This window comes from Clinocottus analis, unplaced genomic scaffold (genome assembly GCF_023055335.1).
Source record: "Clinocottus analis isolate CAN_PGR_092001 unplaced genomic scaffold, fCliAna1.0.p SCAF_3, whole genome shotgun sequence".
In the NCBI taxonomy this organism is placed as follows: domain Eukaryota; kingdom Metazoa; phylum Chordata; class Actinopteri; order Perciformes; family Cottidae; genus Clinocottus; species Clinocottus analis.
This window is the reverse complement of record NW_027176042.1, coordinates 5,577,443-5,596,295: the sequence shown is the minus strand read 5'-3', so window position 1 is coordinate 5,596,295 and position 18,853 is coordinate 5,577,443. Positions and strand designations below refer to the sequence as shown.

The window sequence follows — 18,853 nt, the reverse complement described above, 5'->3', positions numbered from 1 at the left end:
GACGTTTAAATTGTGATCCCACTTGCCCTTTGGAGGGGGACCAACTGCACCACTGACAAAGAAACCAGGACGGGACGTTCAGGGACCAGATATTTGATAAGTAAAGAAGATATGTAGGTCAATTGTTTTTTTGTTTTTTTTAGATGTGCTCCAATTTTTTCAGTAAAAATGTTATTATTATTATTTTTTGAGCATGTTTCTAATATTTGTCGCAGCAACATTGCTACAAATTAATTTGGATTGAGAATTCCTGCGCTGCTATATAATACTTCATATTATTGTAGGTTAAGCCAGGGAAGGGTCAATTTCTGAGTAAAAAACTAAAACACAAAAACAAAAGAAATAAAACACAAAGTTATAAGAAAAAAATCTATTATTCTCCAAGATGAATAATATCATGTTTTTAAGTGGATGAAGGAAGCACATAGCTTCACAAGGTTGGATCCACCCCAGACTTAGTTGTATGCCTGCAAAAGATTACCTGAACAAACTAATATATTACATTAAGAAAATCACATACCGATTTATTTTCTTTCTAAAGTAATACTTTAATCTCAGAGAATATTTTTTCTTTCTTTCAGGATTTACCATTTAATCTCAGGTAATATTACGATTTTATTCACAACTTTAATCTTGTAAATAGTTGTCACTACCTCCATCGTGACAGCTATTGGTTTATCTTCCTGCCAGCTTCAGATCTTTTGTGTTCGTTCCTCAGAAAACCGTAAATCCATCAGTCAGTCGGCGTGTGAAAATGATCCTGAGAGGACAAATTATGTGATTGTTTCATTTCGCTAAAGTCGGAGCACTTCGCCTTCTTGTGTTAACAATTAGCCAACAATAACAACTCACTTTGATGCTAACCAGGGTGGAAGCGGGGTCGCGACCCCTTAAACAGCCGCGCGCCTTCACCGCACGCCCACATCTCTTCACACAGCCGGGGATGCGATCGAGAGGTGAGAGGAAACGTGGACCGAGGCGGAGCATGCGCAGTCATGAAGGTTGTGCACGCGTTTCATTTGTGCGCGCGCGCGTCCAGATGTGTCACTATAGAACCAAACGAGCACATAACCCCATCCTCTCTACTCACACTCTTAATTGCCTTATTTTGGGGCTCCAATTAAACATCTCCTGGTCTGATAATCTCATTTATGTTCCTAAATGATCCCTCTTCTGTAATTATACATTTAATATAAAAGTATAACGTCTGAACATGCAGATCGAAGGTGACGACGATTTGAAAACGTGCATCTGTTGCCATAATCATATATTTCTGGACTCCATCTAGTGGCATAGATATGCTGTTGTGTCTATAGGAAGCTTTGGGAGGAAAAATTGAAATATATATATATATATATATATATATATATATATATATATATATATATATATATATATATATATATATATATATATATAAATGTAAATATATATATATATATATATATATATATATATATATACATACATATGTATGTATGTATGTATCTATATCTATATATAATATATAAATGAATACAATATATATTATACATCTAAATAAATACATGTTGTAGAAATAGAAAAAATATATTATACATAGATACATTATGTTCATGTATTTCTGGACTCCATAGTGGCAACGATTTGCCGTTGTTTCAATATATGTATAAATCACAAATCATTACATATATATATATATATATATATATATATATATATATATATATATATATATATATATATATATATATATTATTGTTCCCCTGCGTCCTCGAGTGAAAAGACTACTTGAGAGACTTTTTACCATTAATACATGTTTAATGGTGTTGACTTTGGCTTACTTTTAATGAATGACTTGGCTGAGCCGCTGCTCTGGAGCTTCAAAGTGAGTCTAAAACCGGAAGCTCGGCTCTCTTTTCTTTTTGGTAAATAATGAAATAAAATATAAAAGCAGTTAGTAATGAGTGTGATGCTGAAAGCAGACAACATGTATAGCCGGGCAGAAAAAAACCAACAGTTTAGTCGTCACCAGAAGCCTGACGTCACATCGCAAAGTGGGAGAGGAACACATTACAATAGGGCTGCTGTTTTTTCCACATCTGTATTGCAAAAAGTAAACAAGGCGGACAGTCATATCATCAACAACAATATGCTTGCTCCTCGGAATTTTGACCATTTCTTTCCATGTCTTTAAAAAACAAAAGAAGATGAGCAGTGACCTCGAACAGAATCATCTAAATACAGAAAAATATAGATCCGGGTCAGAAAGGGTTGTAAATACTTACTACTGCGAGTAACAGTGAGGGAAGACAGCTACGACAGGTCGCATCCCTGCCCTGGCACAGTGGACGCGTTTTAATAGGTCGGACATAGAAAAATAAACCACAACAAAGCAACACACGTATATTGTACAAAATAAAAACCTGAAAATGTCCCACTGACAGTTTGATCGGAGCGCGTGTCCCTCGCGGGAAGCGAACCCATGATGACGTGAACACCGCGGCTCAAAATGTCCTGACCGAAACAAAACGGTGTGATGGAGGCGTGAACGCAGCTGCTTAGAACTATAATATTAACAATAATAATTATAATAATAATAATAATAATAATAACACATTGGAAATGTTTCCCATGACAACATTGATATTGAGTGACTGAATGGAGATTAAAAAAAAAATGTTGCTAATGTAGATTCTAGTGTGTAAAATGTTCCAAACACACACACACACACACACACACACACACACACACACACACACACACACACACACACACACATCCCAAGAAAGAAAGTTGATGAAATATTCCAAAACAAAAGAAAAAACTCTTTAAGAATTGTACAAGTATAAAAAAGCTACAAACATTAATAAATTACATCACTGACACAGAAACACTTCACAAGGTGCTAGTAAAATAATTCCGAAAACCCTTCAGGATACTAGAACTCGAACAAGAGGCTGGTCAGAGAAACTTTAAGTGTTTTTTTTTGTCTTCTTTTTTCTTTTATATAATTTTCCCCCTCAAAGCTCCGTCTCTTGTTCAAACAGAATCACAATACAATTAGCTTTGTGTATGTAAGGCCATATGACAATAAAATGTATCATTTCTTCAGTTGTTTTCCAGGCAACACCTTTTAAATGAAACGAAAGGAAAAAAAAAAAAGGCTGAAATTAATCTCTGCGGGTTTAAAAAAAAAAAAAGTTGAAAAATCAGGATTATAATGTATATCCATATATATATATTTGTATTCATAATTAGCAAAAACTGGTAAAAATTTAGAATGAAGCCGTAAGGGAAAAGGATACAAAAAGTGGTAATTTAAAAGGGTATGTACAAGCTACATTCTATATACTGCACTGTGTGAAGACGTGAACGCAGAGAGGAGTCCGGGGTGCTGCCTGTGAAAGCAAAGGAAGAGAGAAAGTATCCCCATGTAATGCAGACCTCACATGGATGAGGCTTACCATCGGCCACAGGTCCCATCATATGTTCATGTCCCAAACATTCAGTCCTATGCGTTGTGCTTTACAGTCGTTCCTCGAAGTCTCACTTCCTATCCATGAACTCGACAGGAATAAATAAATACCGCCGCTGATAGTGCTCTGCAAACCCGAGTGTTCACGCGAAGAGATAAATGCTCGAGTTGGCACTCTTGACTAGGAGGGAAGCATTTTTATTCTTTTCACCCAACCCGTCGATCATCCAGCGTGGCGATGATAAGCTGCATCCATATCGTAGGAATAACGTGTAAAATCCCCCCACCCTGACCCCAGCGGAGCATGCAACTGAATACATGCAAGGGATACTTTCACAAATCTTGGAATGACTGCAATGTACTTCTACTTCATGTTTTAGCGACCCCTGATAAACTGACAGCTGTAGTAAAATGAGACATGTTCTCTTAAAAAATATTTATAGTAGGTTCTGTACACTTTAATATCTGAAAGTTATAAAGTATAAGTAGAGGCAAAAACCTATTTGAGTGATGTTCTTCTTAAAAATTGAAAAATGCATGATTTCTTGATGGTTTTTTTTTTTTTATGTTTGTTTTTTTTCTCCATTATTGGCTTTAATCAGTGAACAGGGGTGAGGTTGGGATGGGACCCAGCTCATGAATTCCCAGTCCGACAGCAGTCTGCTGCTGCATGCTACAGGAGGAGCTTTCCGTTTCGATGGATCTTTAAAATCTTTCCAAGTCTCTGTTTGGCCGTCGCCATGCCTTTCTTTAGCCGCTTCGCTGTGAAGAGAACAAGAAAAGAGAGTTAGTGTTCCATGCCCAATTAGTGTCTTGCTCAAGGACACTTCAACTTGCAAACTACGGGGAGATTAGGGATCGAACCGTCAACCTTGTGGTTGCAGAACGCACGCTCTCCCCATTAACGACAGCCGCCAAACCCCATTTCCCACTAAATGACCTTCCCATATAACTTAACAGCATTTTGAATTACGTTTCGAGGGATACATATTTTCTGTAGTTGCAGTTTTAAACACATGGCTTAGAAATTAAAACTAAACTAAACCAAAGAAAGACTCTGAGAGCATAATATCATAACACAGGGGTTACAATATTGCGATACATTAAAATGATAAAAATTGCATCTTAGAAAAAATATTATGAAGAACACACCGTCATCTGCGTAACATCGGATAATCACTATATGTAAGCAATCACTAAATGAACCCCGTTGCCACAAATCTTTGCATGAAAACTTTTAATTTCAAAATGAATTAGTCTTTTGAAGGTGACATCACACCACATAGCCTTGCGATACAAGTGCATTGATATTTTCTACACCTCTATTTGTAACATATTGGATTTACGGGCGTAAATGGAGATAAATCAGCGTCGACCTCACACGGGACACGATCAGCGGCCTCCTGGGTGAACATCCTGTATTTGTTTTAACCCACTCATCCACGCTCAGGATTCAAAATGTATTCACGACACGTCAAAAACAACAGTAACAGATCACATGTAATGTATATTAAAATGCATTCATAAAAGGTTTTAACCAGTCAGTCCAGTTGAGGATCAGAGGCTTTCTCAGAGTACCTTGGAAACCTTGAAAACAAGGTGCATTCATCTGAAGGGTTGTTTTCTGCATCCAATCCTTTACACATCTGCAGTTCATATAACTGTCTAACGGGATGAATATGCTTTGCATGCGTAAAAGGCAGCAGCTGCTAAGCCATACTGTTTATGACTCATTCCATTCAAGTAGTGCTTTATGTTACCAGCCTGTGATTTTAGAAGAATTCCCTGAGAAGAATGTGGTTCTATGGGGAAAATAAGGGGAATACATAAATTTCTGGAATGAGCCGCTCCATGTCATCCCAAGTAATACTTCATTATACTTTGGCGAAACAATATATTACATGTCAAAATAAGTGATGTAATGCTTTTTCAGTAATTGATCTGAACGTCAATAAAGCTCACAAAGGCATCGACCAATCATATTCCAAGCGTAAACGACAGCACAGAGGCTTCGTGGTTCAAAACCAAGACAGAAAATTGGACTGCTCCTTTCAAGCGTGACAACGGCAGCGCAGACCAGATCCACCGCTAGCACAGATCCACCGCTTTCTGCTTTTCATACCCTTCTCAATAAATAATAAATAGTTTGGATTCACATAAGGAAGCTGTCTCATGATGCGTTCACGCTAAAAGCAAAGCAAATTTTCACAACATTTTACTGGTGTGAGTCTACTCGCTCGGCTATATGTGGTTAATTAGCGTCATAGGCTTCATTCAGACTGGAAAAGGGGCGTGGCTTATCTCCTTAAAAACAGTTAACATTTCTGCTATTCACCATGGAAATAACCACTATTTCTGCTTTATACATGTTGTGAAAATTCAACAAACGCCGGAACATCAGACACCATTCGGCACGTAAATTTGCGTTGTTTTCATTCATTTGCGTCTGTGCGTTGACTTTGCATGTAATCTACTTGCGTTGTGAGCGCAGCATAATGCCGTGTTCACACCAAACGCAACCAGATCTGGTCGCGCAACCAGATTACATGCAAAGTCAATGCACAGCTGCATAAAACCTGTGTAGACGTGACAGACGCGTTTGAGGCGACACGAACAGCGAGTTTGCCGCGGGGCAAACAGAGCGTTGTGGGCGTCGCGTGAGTTGAAATTTCCCAACTCCGGCGACAAAAGCACGTGACTCATAGTTGCGTCAGCCAATAAGCGTTGAGATGTTCCGCTCGTCACCGCCGTCCTGTTGTTGTTGAATCAAACTTCTGCCGGTCCCCCGAAAGGAGCGCTGATAGCGGCTTCATTCAGCCGCTGTTGTGGGATTACGGATACTATTATGAACCCAAACACGATGGAGTTTCACGTTCTGACGTATGTGGACTTTACACAACGAGTATAAAGCAGAACTAGTGGTTATTTCCATGGTGGATGACGGAAACGGTAACTAGTTTTTCCAGTGATAAGCCCAGACGCAGTTCCTGGAGTTGGTGAAATTCACCGAGCTGTGAGCGGCGACAGATGGTGTTATGAACCCAAACAGGAGGACGTTTGATGTTCCCACGTTTTTGTGACTTTCACAACAAGTATAAAGCAGAACTAGTGTTTATTTCTTTCATAGTTGATAGCGGAAAAGATTGCTCTTTTCCTGGAGAGAAGCAACAGATCTAAGCCACGCCCTCTTTGTGGCGCCGCGATTAGTCATGCTGCGTTTGGTGTGAACACACTTTTTTTGTGGCGCGACACAACCGACGCGGTAGACCCAACGTGAAAAGTCTTGTCGCGTTTGGTGTGAACACGGCGCAACAGACAAACGTCGCTTTCTTTGCGGCTCACCTTTGGCGTCTGCTGCCACGGCGCGGTCACCCTTCGCCGCGCTGCTGCTGTTGGTGCTCGTTGTGTTGGTGCTGTTGTTGGGAGAAGACATGGACGGTCGCCTCTGGCTCAGGAAAACCCCCGGCGCCATGGGCTGCGGGCCCCCCGGCGACTTGACTGTTCCAGTGTTGAACTCGTGGTCCGTCAGGCTGCCGTCTTGGGAGTCCAGATTGTGCTCCGGCGAGCTACTGTCCTGAGAGAGTTTCGGGGGCTCCTCGACTACTATTGCCTTCTTTTTGGTGCTTTTCTTCTTCTTCTTAGTTTTCTGCTGCTCCTCCTGAGAACAGATATGTGTTTTCTTGGGCACTGCTCACAGGTACGCTCACCATCATTATCACATCATAACAGCGTCATGACGTACCTGATGCGAAAGCTTCGCTGCGGCAGCAGCCAGACCCGTTTCTACGGAGGCCACTCGGGCTCCGTCTCTCGCCGGCCGCTCCTGTCGAGGAACCGAAGGTCCCACGCGCGCTGTGATGACATCCACTTAACGGTTAAGAACATATAGATCCCTAAATCTGTAAAAGTGTCAAACTCACATTACAAAGGCAGGTTTTACCTGTCGGGCTGTACGGAGTGTCGTCACTGCTTTTCCGTTTTTTCGATCTGGATTTGAAAACGGGATTATCCTCTTCGGACTCCAACGAGGGGTAAACTAAAATCGTAAAGATGCAACCGATTACTAACGCGTCCTGATGAGAGGATGTAGGAAATGAAACATCACCGGCCAACTATTGTCACATATGTAAAGCACAGAATGTGACTCAAGTGCACACATTTCTGCTTTCCCTGCATCTAAAAAGTTTCCAGTGACAGCATGCGGGACGGCTGCGAGACAGCTGTTGAACAGCTCCCTCCTTCCCTCTGGCTGCTTACAGCCCAAATTCCATCTAAAATGTTTAATATGGGATAATTGGATAATCAAGATTAACACAAAAAAAAGAAAGAAGAAAAGAGGGCCAGTGTGTGAGGAAAGCTTCACACTTGCCCAAAGATTTAATCTCGGGAATGTTCGTGCTACGAACAACTAATTAGACTAATTAGTAGTTCAAAAAGCATGTACAATAACCATTCACAACTCTTTAATGGCCTATTAACAAGCTGGGAGGAACCATTCAGATGGGTTTGGAGGGGACTCACGAGGAAAACGTTTCAAAGAAAAAAATGAACCACTAACTGGAGCAACATTAAGGGCGGATTTGGAAAAAGAGGCATGAAAAATAAACACAAACCCTGTCATCTTCTCCTGATGGAAAGTACAAAGCCACAGTTAGAACTAAAGACCCGCGTGTTGATCCATCAGGCCAAACTGTTTTTAACAGCACCTGCTAGCAGCGGTGAGAATCGGGCGTGGCAGATCATTATTTTCTCATACGAATCAAGAGGAAGGAGTCAGCTTCTGGTGCTCACCGTAGTCGGAGTCCTTGAAGCACGCCTCAATGTGGTCCTGGTCGTCGTCGTAATCCAGGCTCTCAATGCTGCTGCTCTTCCTGGGTTTCTTCGGGAGCCGCTTGGTGGGCCGCTTGCTGTTGCCGCCGGCCTTCTTGCCGGCCTGCGCGCCGTGCGAGTTGCTCTTGGACTGGCTATTGTTCTTGGACTGGCTGTTGCTCCACGGCTGCTGCAAGCTGTCTGAAGACGACAGGTTGGCCATGGACAGCATGCCCTGAATGGCCTCCTGTGTGCTGGGAGATGCAGGTGGCTGACTGTAAGTACGTCAATAAGAAATACACAACAACACAGCCATTACACAGCAGTCGGCACGCTGGCAAGAGGTGTAGAGTGAAGAAAAAAAAGGATTTGAAGTCAGCAGTCGTGCTTATTGAGCATCATTATCACTTGAAAATTGTAGCGCAAAACTGTCAGATTTAAAAAAAATCCTCCAAGGACGTGTGATTACTTTAAGAAGCGGTTGCGGAAATATCTTCACACTCCTATTGAGTGGTTAGCTGCTGATCTGCAACAAGGACGCGTAGCGACTGTCAAACGCCGCAGTGATGAACCACGGTTGCCACGCTCCCTCTTCAAAGCCCCGCCAAACTATTTGAAAAATGAACTTCATCTCAGCAAATGTTTCGGCCTTTCTTTCACTGCTCATTTGTCGCTTTCACTGTGGTGGAAACAGACCATCAAGAGCCCGACCCAGCAGCGATTAAGCAGAAGGCAAAGGGAAGAGCCTGGAGCGGCGCCGCGTATGATAGATGACGACGGAGCAACCCAAACATTACATTTTATTACATTTCATTTAACTGACACTTCTATCCAAAGCGACTTACATTTTTGCTCTATACACCATCGACGGAGCAACAGGAAGCAATTCAGGGTTAAGTGTCTTGCTGAAGGACGCAATGACAAGGACTAGTGGAGCCAGGGCTCGAACCACCGATCCTCTGGGTGAAAGACGAGCGTGCTTTGGGGCGACTGAGCCCACACATTGACTAAACACCAACTGCCGGCAGAACCTGCGGAAATTGTTGCTTTGGTTGCGAGTTGATTTTTCAGCTCAAAAAAATGCAGCTTTTTCATCCAATTATATCGCCGTTGAGCGTTTGTTTATTTGTGCGTTATTGAATCTGCTGAGAGAGGGGGAAAAAAAGGGCCCCACGGGGGTCAATCAGAGAGTAACACTGCGCATGGGCCGCAACCGAAAGGAACCGAGTGACATCATGTGGGGGGCGTCTACCTGTTGGCGCTGTAGTCGATTCCTCCCACTTGTTTGCTCGCCTGCAGCAGGTCGAGGATCCCGGCAGCGCTGCCGCCTTTTTTCTTGGCCTTAGAGTTGCGACTCTTCGTCTCCGGCTTGGTCTCCGTGTCGATGTGCAGAGTCTCTTCATCTGAGGAGTCCGCAGTCGGCTTCTGAGACAAAGTGGAGGAGGAAGCAGAACAATGTGGACCCGAGAGACACGGACATCGGCAGCCAATGTGCCAGTTTCAAATGGGATGCTTCTAGACTGGATTGGATCTCTGTGTATTAATGTTGAATGTTTTCTCTCATAGACTGTATGCACACAAAGTGGAAGTAGTCACTAGGACGATAACCGCTTGTTTAAGGATTACAGTTTTGGTTGTTGCCAACTTGTTTTGGCGGTTTCCAAGACAGTGGCGCTAAGTACAACTAAACACTGAATAAGCCATTTTTAATAAATCAAAATGTTACAATTTTATGAAGTGAAAACACAGCACTGCGAAAGGGTTAAAGTTCTAAGACGAAAACACAGATAACTCCCAGACCGACAACAACTTGGCAGCAACCTGTCAATCACCTTGCAGCCCTGTCCTTAAGCATCTGCTTTATGGTCTATTTGATTCTACATGCTCCATAATTCACTAAGTGGGTATCATGCTGTCATGAAGAAGACTTGAACGTAGAGATTGAGCCCATAATCTCATGTTTAAAAGGTTTACTGAGAGAATAAATAAAGAGAGAAGTACAATCATTTTCTCATAGATTTCTATACAATCAGATTCGCCCCCTGCTGGCCATCAGAAAGAATGCAGGTTTAAATCACTTCTGCAGTGGCTTCACTTCTTTTCCTGCAGTTTCATTGTTTATGTGATCGTGGCCAAAATTACGCACTTGTGGGCCTCAGAGGAGAAAAATCAGCTGTGGACCCGACCGACACTAACTTTGTGGTTATTTTGTTTTACACAAATGTATTTAGAAATTTGCACCGTGTCAATTTTGACAAAAGGGGTAACAATATAGCTACCACAAGACATTGTGCCATTTGATCGACAACCGAATAACAGATCCACAATAAATCTGGGTACTCTGAGACCCCCGAGAATCTGAAGTAAACTATAAGATTGTGTTATGATTTTAAGTAACCTCTCAATAGCTAACACAATAAAATCTGGTATGCGTCTGTTTCTTTTTTTCGTCGTTCATGCCACAGGTTTTTCCTTCATCAGTGCGTGCTGACCCACAGCCGAGGGAGCTTCTCCTTCTGATTCCCTTTTTACAATAGTTTTTAAAAATGTTTTATCTGAGTTTTAAAAGGTGTTTTGTAGGATGAACATTACGTTTATTACATAAGTTCAGATGGTATGTGCTTATGAGTTGACAGAGCTGTCCTCTGTTTCTTTGTGTAGAAAGAGGAGTGGAAGTGTCATGTGGTACATACCTTGGTCACAGAGGGTTGGAACTTTGGTTTCTTGGCTGGCTGAATGTGTTCTTTGATGTCTGACAAAACTGGAAAAAAAAATGTATTCACCAATAAGAAATAGCTAAAACAAAAGCTGTTGATCAAAGTTATATCTTTTCATTATTACTCGTCAGGCTGCGTATCTTTGTGAGAAGGCAATACCTAAAGGACCAGCGTGTAGGATTTAGTGGAGTAGCAGCTGGTTGCAGGCTTTACTTGCTCCTCCCTAAATGCTACATTTGGTAGATTCAAACACAATTTAACCTAGTCCAATAATTAGACTAAAATTCCATTATTTTATTTTTTGTATCGAGTAAAAAAAAATGTATATTGCCCAATATTGCAAATCGCTAATTTTCACAAATACATGTGTGCTGTGTGAAGCTACGGTAGCTAGGAGCTGCTTATTCATGCTGCACATGGAATCATGCCGATTTAGGAGTTGCTATTTCAGTAACGACCCGTACGTCTGCGACAATCCCTCTCATCTCTCTGTTCCTATTTGTAGTGTTTGTAGTGACGCAGCTAGCTAGCTGTGTAGGAACTCTAAGATCCACCGACAAAGCTCTGATTGGTCTATTTATTTCACCAACCGAGAAAAAGAGCAACCAATGAGCGCAATAGCAGACCTATTCACATCAGTGAAAGGATTTTTTAGATACCAAAATATGCCAAAATGCTTAATGCTTCAGTAAAAAAAACAACACTAACCCTAAATAAAAAATACACTCAACTTCCCTAATTTAAAACTGGAACTATCAGATCAAATAAACAAATTAAATAATCTCGCCAATCATTTAATGCTGATTTTCAACACTTTTCTAAACTCAACGCTACGGACACATTTCAGCCACCAATAAAAAAGTGTTGAGGTTCATACCCAGCCCGAGACGCTAGTTTAAATAAACTGAAACATGACACGGAATACTCACAGGACAAATCTCTCTTGACGGTGTTCTTTTTCCGCCTGATGGGGAATTCGTCAATCTTCAGCTCCCCCTCGTCGGATACGTACTCGTACTCGTCTCTCACCGGCTTGGATTTGTCCTCTTTTAGGTTTTGTAATGATCCAAAAACACTTGAGTTGGTCTGAGGTTTCAGCGTCTTGGAGCTGAAAAGGAAAACCACAGGACAATGAGCGAGTTGATGCGAGGCTCAGCCGGGCGCTCGCCGTGAGAAGCCCTTGAATTGTCTCTAATGGCTGTGGTGCCGATCGCCACATAGTTCCATAATCACCAGAACACACCACAGGAGACGATGAACACGCTCTCCTCTCCGGAGACCGAGAGGAGGCCTCTCATACGTACCCAAGCGTCTTCTTGTGTGACATAGTGAAGCTGAATCTGTCTTTATTGCCCGACAGCGGTGTCCTGTCGAACTTGCACTCCTCCTCCATCTTCAGCAGGGAATCTGGTTTACTGTTCTGTAGAAAGAGACAGTAAAGAGGAAACAATGTCAGAGGGGCACACGACAAATGAAATCGCCACGCTCACGGATGACATCGCAGCATTTTTAGTGATGAGAATCAAAGGATCCATGTTTAAAGATTCATGCTTTTTTTAAGAGGGGCATGTACGTCCATTACATGGCAACTTCAAGACGAGTGGAAAGAAAACATCCCAAATACACATTCAGGTGTTTATTTTACTGCTTTGTCTGTTTCTTCTGTAGATTTCTCTTAGTTTCACCAAACGTTATCATTAGATAATGCCTCATTTGCATACTTAGTTGCAACAAATTATTGTCTTAGTGCTTTTAAAGTGTTTGTAATTTTACAAAACATATATTTAAAGGCCGTTTTTCCTAAATTAGTTTGTTCGCAGACTTTGAGTCCGCTTTTACATCCACCAAACTTACATTTTTATTCCTTTCTAGATTCTGAACATAGCCTCATTTATACAACAAATAATATTTTCTTAAAGTAAGTAATAAACTGGGGAGGTTTCGAGATGATATCTTTTGTTTTTTCACCTTAAGTGTCAGAAATGTAGCATTTCAAGAAAAATAAAAATGTATCATCAGTAACTTTCTATTCAACTAATTTCAAAACACACAACACAAACACTGTCCTGTAGAATAGTCAGAGGAAGTTGTTTGATTAAAGTAAAACCATTTCTGTTCATAATAAATAATAAGAAAGACTGAAATCATCATGATGTAAATCTCCCCGGATTATATTCTCTTGTGACATCTTCTGACCCAATTTAAAGTGAACCAAATTTACAGAGAGGAATGCAACGCCGCTGCCATGAAAGAAAATCACGACTGAGCCCACTGTGTAATTAACTGAAACCCAAGAATATGCATTTTTCAAACATTCACTCCTGCAACTGTTTCGACTTCCAAACTCAAGGCACGCGCTGCCGCCATGTAACCTGAAGCCGACAGTTAACGTTCATGCCGACGGTGCTTGTGCGCTCTTTGTAAAGGACAGCGACACAGGCCTTAACTGTCCTTCTGCACACGCCGCAGGGAAGCTGTGAACTCTTTTTCATGATTGGATGGCGATCACCGAGACGATGTGGCCCCTGGGGACCTGGATAAACACCTCACAGGGGTCTTTTTTTATATATAAAGATGAGGGCATATGTAAATACTTAGATGGAAGGCAGAGGATATGGATGGGGCCTAATTCCATTAGATAAACTCTGGGATTGAGGATTTTTTTCTGGAGCAGTTTTTGATGAGCTGCAGGCCTCGAATGTGCGACTTGGGGGCCGCATCGTTATTGTTGCTGATTGCTTTGAAGTGAAGTATGCAAATCACTTCTGGATGATCCGACTTTTTCTTTTTCCTTTTTTTCTGCTCAGCCGCTTCGGCTTGTAACCTTCGCAACTTGTTTGAGTCGTCTTTACCGAAGGTTTATTTGAAGGATTGTGATATTATTTACTTTGGCCTGTAACAAGCTGCCATTCCATCGACTCGGCTGAAACGATCTTACCTTATACTTCCATTTCGCTTCGGTCTTGTTTTTATTCTGCTCTCTCATGTCAAACTTCTCCATGTTGTTCTGCTTTGACATTTCCTTGTCCGATATACTCAGGACATTCTTTACAGCCTGAAAAAAGACGCGGTGATTAGCAGACAGACAGCGGCTGTGGGTGGCTTTTACTATTCTGACAATGCTTGGGTTTGACAAGCTGCAGGGGATGCAAAATTGCTCACATAAAGTGAAACATAAGGATACAAATAATCGTTCCACAAAATAAGAACAACTACATTTTCTGTTAACATTGCCGTGTGCTCACCTTTGTCTTTTTAGGCTGGTCCATTTTACTCAAGATGTCTTTAGCATGGGACTCAAGTGCAGCGAAGCTGGAGGGTTTAGGAGGCGGCGACAACTCTTTTGCTTTCTTTGCTTTCTTCTTCCCTCCTTCCTTAACCTTGGGCACCTTCGGTGGCTTGGGGGCCTTGGGCATCTTTGGGGGCTTGGGAGGCTTAGGAGGCTTGGGGGGTTTGGTAGCTTTCTTTCTGGCCTTCTCTCTGCTGGGCGAGGGGACGTGGGCCGGTGAAACGGGCTCTTCAGGCTCAGAGTGGGTGGACGGGGCCTCCTCCACCGGGACCTTAACGCTGGGCTCACTCTTAATGGCTTTTGTTGCATTCTAGAAACAAAAGCACGGCATTTTGCAAAAGTGAGCTATAGTTTTGTGATCGGCAATCAAACCCCAACTGAGACAATTGAAGTCCCACTGTATTACCACTGACATTAGATAATTGGTCAATTATTTACAAAATACATACACATGTATTAATAAATTAATAAAGCTATTATTTATTTAATTTGATTAATTAATACTTCATTTACTTCACAAAGATATCTCTTTTTTTCTTGTTTTTTTCTTTCCCTAATTTAAGTTATGGTGTTGAATTGGTGTCCAATAGCAGGCCTCATGTCAGAACGACTCCATTGCTTTTAAGTGGTGTTGTGATAACAGTCAGGAAGGTGTGAAAGAAATGCTAAATGAGCTAAATAAAGGCGAGGCTAACCTTGTTGACTTTGGGTGAGGGGTGCGTTATGTTAGCCGGCTGCAGAAGCTAATGTTAAAGGAATAATTCTGCTCTCTGGAGCACAAATGTTGTTGCAAATGACATGGATTATGTGATATTAGTGACAAATCTCACTTTAACCCCTACATGGACCAATATCAAGAAATATGTTTTACTTGACTTTGGTGCTACAACAAAAGGCGGCAGGCTCAACAGAGTCATTGGGGACCATGAATATCCAAAGTAGATGCACGCAGTTGACTCAACAGTAGTGATTGAGAGACTCTCATGTTGCACATCCTGCCAACGGTCTTGCAGTTGATCATATATTAACAAAAATGAAATCCCAATACCTCTGACAGTCTGATCTCTTTGGCAAGATCCTTGATGAGCTGTGATGGTTTCATGTTCTCTGGAAGCTCGTCTTCATGTTCCAAGAGGGCCTGTTCCGAGGAAAACAAACAAAGCTGTCATTGCTTTTCAAAGCCGCTTCGATTGACAGCTGACACACACAAACGCAACCCAACGTGTCCAAACCTGTTTTTTAGTCCAAGCCCTGAAGGCTCCATTGATGATTTTGGCACCATGGATCAGATACGGGGCTGGCTGCTTATTTGCTTTGTGTAAACCTGCAGAAAAAAAAGAGTAAACTTTATCATCGAGTTGAATGAATCTGGACTTTTGAACTTTGAAAAAGTCAAAGCCATTAAGGTATGTACACGGTCCGAGCACTCGAGAGATTTACGAGATGTTACTAAACGAGTTGCTCATGAACACAAGAACAGATGAGCTGATGAAGAGACGCCAAGTGAAGTTGTTGGTGACTGTTTGGGCAACCTGTCCTGCCAGAGCACCCACACATACAAAGTGACATGTACACGTTCTTGAGCTACACAATCAACATCTCCCTGCTCACTCACTCGCTCTAGATCACTGTGCATCAGCTCCATGTAAAATGTATTACATGGAATATTACATTTTACAGCTCCATGTAAAATGTAATATGACACAACAATAAGTGAGTTTTCCTGTGTGAAATGAAGCTTATTTAAAGGAATTCAAGGTATACTATACAATATATTGTCTACTACTACAAGGTGTACACTATGTATGTGGTTTTGTATGTTTTGTGTCAGACTTTCTATAAAGTCTAAACAACACAATAATAATGTCCCTTTGTTCAGTGTGAGTTATTGCACTGAAAGTGCAGGAACACTTAGACTTCCTGACAGCTTTCTGTATTTAATTGTCAACAGCAAGCGGGAACGTCCACCGCTGAAAAATGTTCCTAATGCTGAAGTGCCAAAAGCGGCAGTTCCTCAAACAGCCAGTTGAGTTTGGTTCAAAAAGAGAGGCAATCCTCATAGACCTCCACATTAAAATGACCACATTTAAAGCAGAAAAAAAGTTTTCAGCTAGGTACAAAAAAAACTGTGAGTTAATCTTTATATATACATAATTTACTTTGAGCAACAGGTGGGTGTAGTCACATGCTAGCTGCTATCATAGCCGTGTTCATGGTGTTGCTGCCTTTAGGAAAATTCAAATATCGGACCAATAGCATGGCTTACTGTGCGGTTCAATGTACTAACAAGAAGTCCAAGAAGTCTGTGCTCTGTTGGTGAGTGAAATCATTTAATTATATATATATTAGTACTAATAAGCAGCTACCAGTGTCTCTGCTCAACATACCTGACTTGTTAGCTTAGTGCGTTGCACTAAAAGACACTTAAAGGAGTCTGCTGTTGTATGGGAAAAGTACATTACAAACTAAGCCTGTTTTTGTATCCAAAGTAATATTTCAGTGAATATTAATTACATATGCCCCTTTCAAGTTAAGCTAGCTCAGGCTGACCCCAAACCGGGAGCCTTAAGCGTGCGCACGGTTCTCTCATTAACGCACACATGTATGCACTTACTGATCCACCACAGGCCTTTTCAACAAGATGGGGGACAATTATTTCAGTGCTTAGCACACCCACAGATCGTACCTTTCCACACCACGAACCGCAAAAAGTATAAGTATGTTTTGTCACCCAAAATCTACCAAAACAAGTTTTTATTTGAAAACTGTATGACAGTGGTGAAATAGGGTTGCAATGCTGGAATAAAATGTATTTATTGATAATCAGATACCTTTAAAAACTCAAGGTATTTGTGTGTTGCCGACTGTGACACATTCATGTCTACATTTTCGTCTTTTGAATCGGGAAATATACATTTTTAAAAAACATGTACATGTACTTGTTTTATTTAAGGTTTATGTTCTTTGTGCAGTTTCCATGTTCAACAAAAGGAACCTGACAATGACAGTACACAAGTGTATAACCCTGCACTACACCACTGCTTCAATGACAACGCTAAACGTTAGCTAGCCATATCACTAATTTTACCATAGATTACGCTGATGGAGTGGGCGTGGGGGCAATATCTAGTGTTTTAATGTTATCAATATCACCTTTAAGTTTACTTTTTGAATCGTAACCTTTGGCAAAGACTTGCCAGTCAAAATGTAAGTGAAAGTATGCAGATGTGGATTTCTACTGAATTTCAGTTTAAAAGCACCAAACACCTAAGTAGCTCCAAAAACAGGAAATGATTCATAACATCATAACCTGCTGCACTGAATGAGCTGACCTCCAAGTGAAGAACTGCATCGCACACAATAGCAATCTGGCTCTAACACGCACGCACACACACAGAGAACAGTGGAAACATAAACAGATCGGCCCGAGCCAGCTGAGGGGAGTTTAAACACAGGCTTGTAATGGAGCAAGTGATTCTAGCTGGGCCAAACCGTTTGAAGCTAATCATCTGTGAACTCAGCAATTTCACCGATTTAATGACTGAAATAATATTAAGAGCATCCAGCTCCTCATCTGCGCAGCAGACATGCAGCCATGCTTCTGACAGTGTTTGTGCTTTCTCCGCTTTCACGCATTCTTCGAGGACAGCGCGAGTTAAATGAGGGTTTACGTTTACATTAAAATACCACAAATAAAGAAAAGTATTAAAACAAGTAGATACATATTTATCCGACTGATTTAAGAGTTTACCTTTGAATCGCTCGAGGAGATGTCGTCCCACATACCAGCACGCAGTCTCAAAGTTGGGAAAGGGGTTGAGAGTTCTGACCTTTAGCCGCTTCTCGATTTCATATGCTCTGAGGAAGAATACAGTGAGATGTTTCAGCTACAAACCAACAGGTTTACGGCAACAAATTATGCAATTCACAAGGTATTTCATAAACAGATGGGTGGAACTGAACGTAGAATTCAGTGGAAACCACTGTGTAACATCCACTAAGGACAAATACGCAACATCCTCAAGCCACATTTAATCCCCCAAATTTGGACAAGGGAGGCATGGTGGATCACAGAGAATACAATTAAATAAAAAGAGCAACCAAAATACATTTAAAAAAAACAGCATAAAGGATGTGTGTGTGTGTGTATGTGTGTGTGTGTGTGTGTGTGTGTGTGTGTGTGTGTGTGTGTGTGTGTGTGTGTGTGTGTGTGTGTGTGTTTGTGTGTGTGTTAAGACAGGTGTCCAAACCTCATCTGCATCTCCACACTCAAGTTGTGGACGAAGTGTCCCGAGAACGCCAGGCAGTCCACCGGAGTCAGGATGGCATTGATCCAACCTGAGGACCGATCACATTTCAACAAGTAACATCAGGTCAATCCTAGTGACTGTAAATAATAGAGATATATTCATTAAGTATTATTTACTTTTAAGTCAAATTTAAGTAAATAAATACAATACAAATGAGACAATAAAAAGATTAGGATCCATTCTCAAACATAGAGCAGAGCACGGAAAAACATCTTCTTCCTTTTATTAAATTTTCAAAAACATTTCCCAGATGGCGTAAAACTCCAAAGGC

At 41.3% G+C, this 18,853-nt stretch overlaps 1 protein-coding gene across 2 annotated transcripts in view; it reads right to left on the bottom strand.

Annotated features, from left to right (window-relative positions):
- Positions 1-1,775: 1,775 nt before the first annotated feature.
- phf2 (PHD finger protein 2) overlaps positions 1,776-18,853 on the bottom strand; it is a 33,159-nt gene continuing 16,081 nt past the window's right edge. Inside the window, exons 8-22 of one of the 2 annotated variants that reach the window (XM_068594211.1) lie at positions 18,523-18,610; positions 18,024-18,130; positions 15,505-15,596; positions 15,321-15,410; positions 14,229-14,582; positions 13,922-14,038; positions 12,288-12,403; positions 11,913-12,091; positions 10,960-11,027; positions 9,519-9,691; positions 8,249-8,541; positions 7,398-7,493; positions 7,200-7,309; positions 6,800-7,115; positions 1,776-4,219 (exon numbers count right to left, since the gene is read on the bottom strand). In XM_068594211.1, coding sequence (XP_068450312.1) covers positions 4,131-4,219; positions 6,800-7,115; positions 7,200-7,309; positions 7,398-7,493; positions 8,249-8,541; positions 9,519-9,691; positions 10,960-11,027; positions 11,913-12,091; positions 12,288-12,403; positions 13,922-14,038; positions 14,229-14,582; positions 15,321-15,410; positions 15,505-15,596; positions 18,024-18,130; positions 18,523-18,610 — 2,288 coding nt within the window. In that variant the 3' untranslated portion in view covers positions 1,776-4,130. The remainder of the gene's footprint in view (positions 4,220-6,799; positions 7,116-7,199; positions 7,310-7,397; positions 7,494-8,248; positions 8,542-9,518; positions 9,692-10,959; positions 11,028-11,912; positions 12,092-12,287; positions 12,404-13,921; positions 14,039-14,228; positions 14,583-15,320; positions 15,411-15,504; positions 15,597-18,023; positions 18,131-18,522; positions 18,611-18,853) is intronic. The other variant, XM_068594212.1, reaches the window with a different exon arrangement.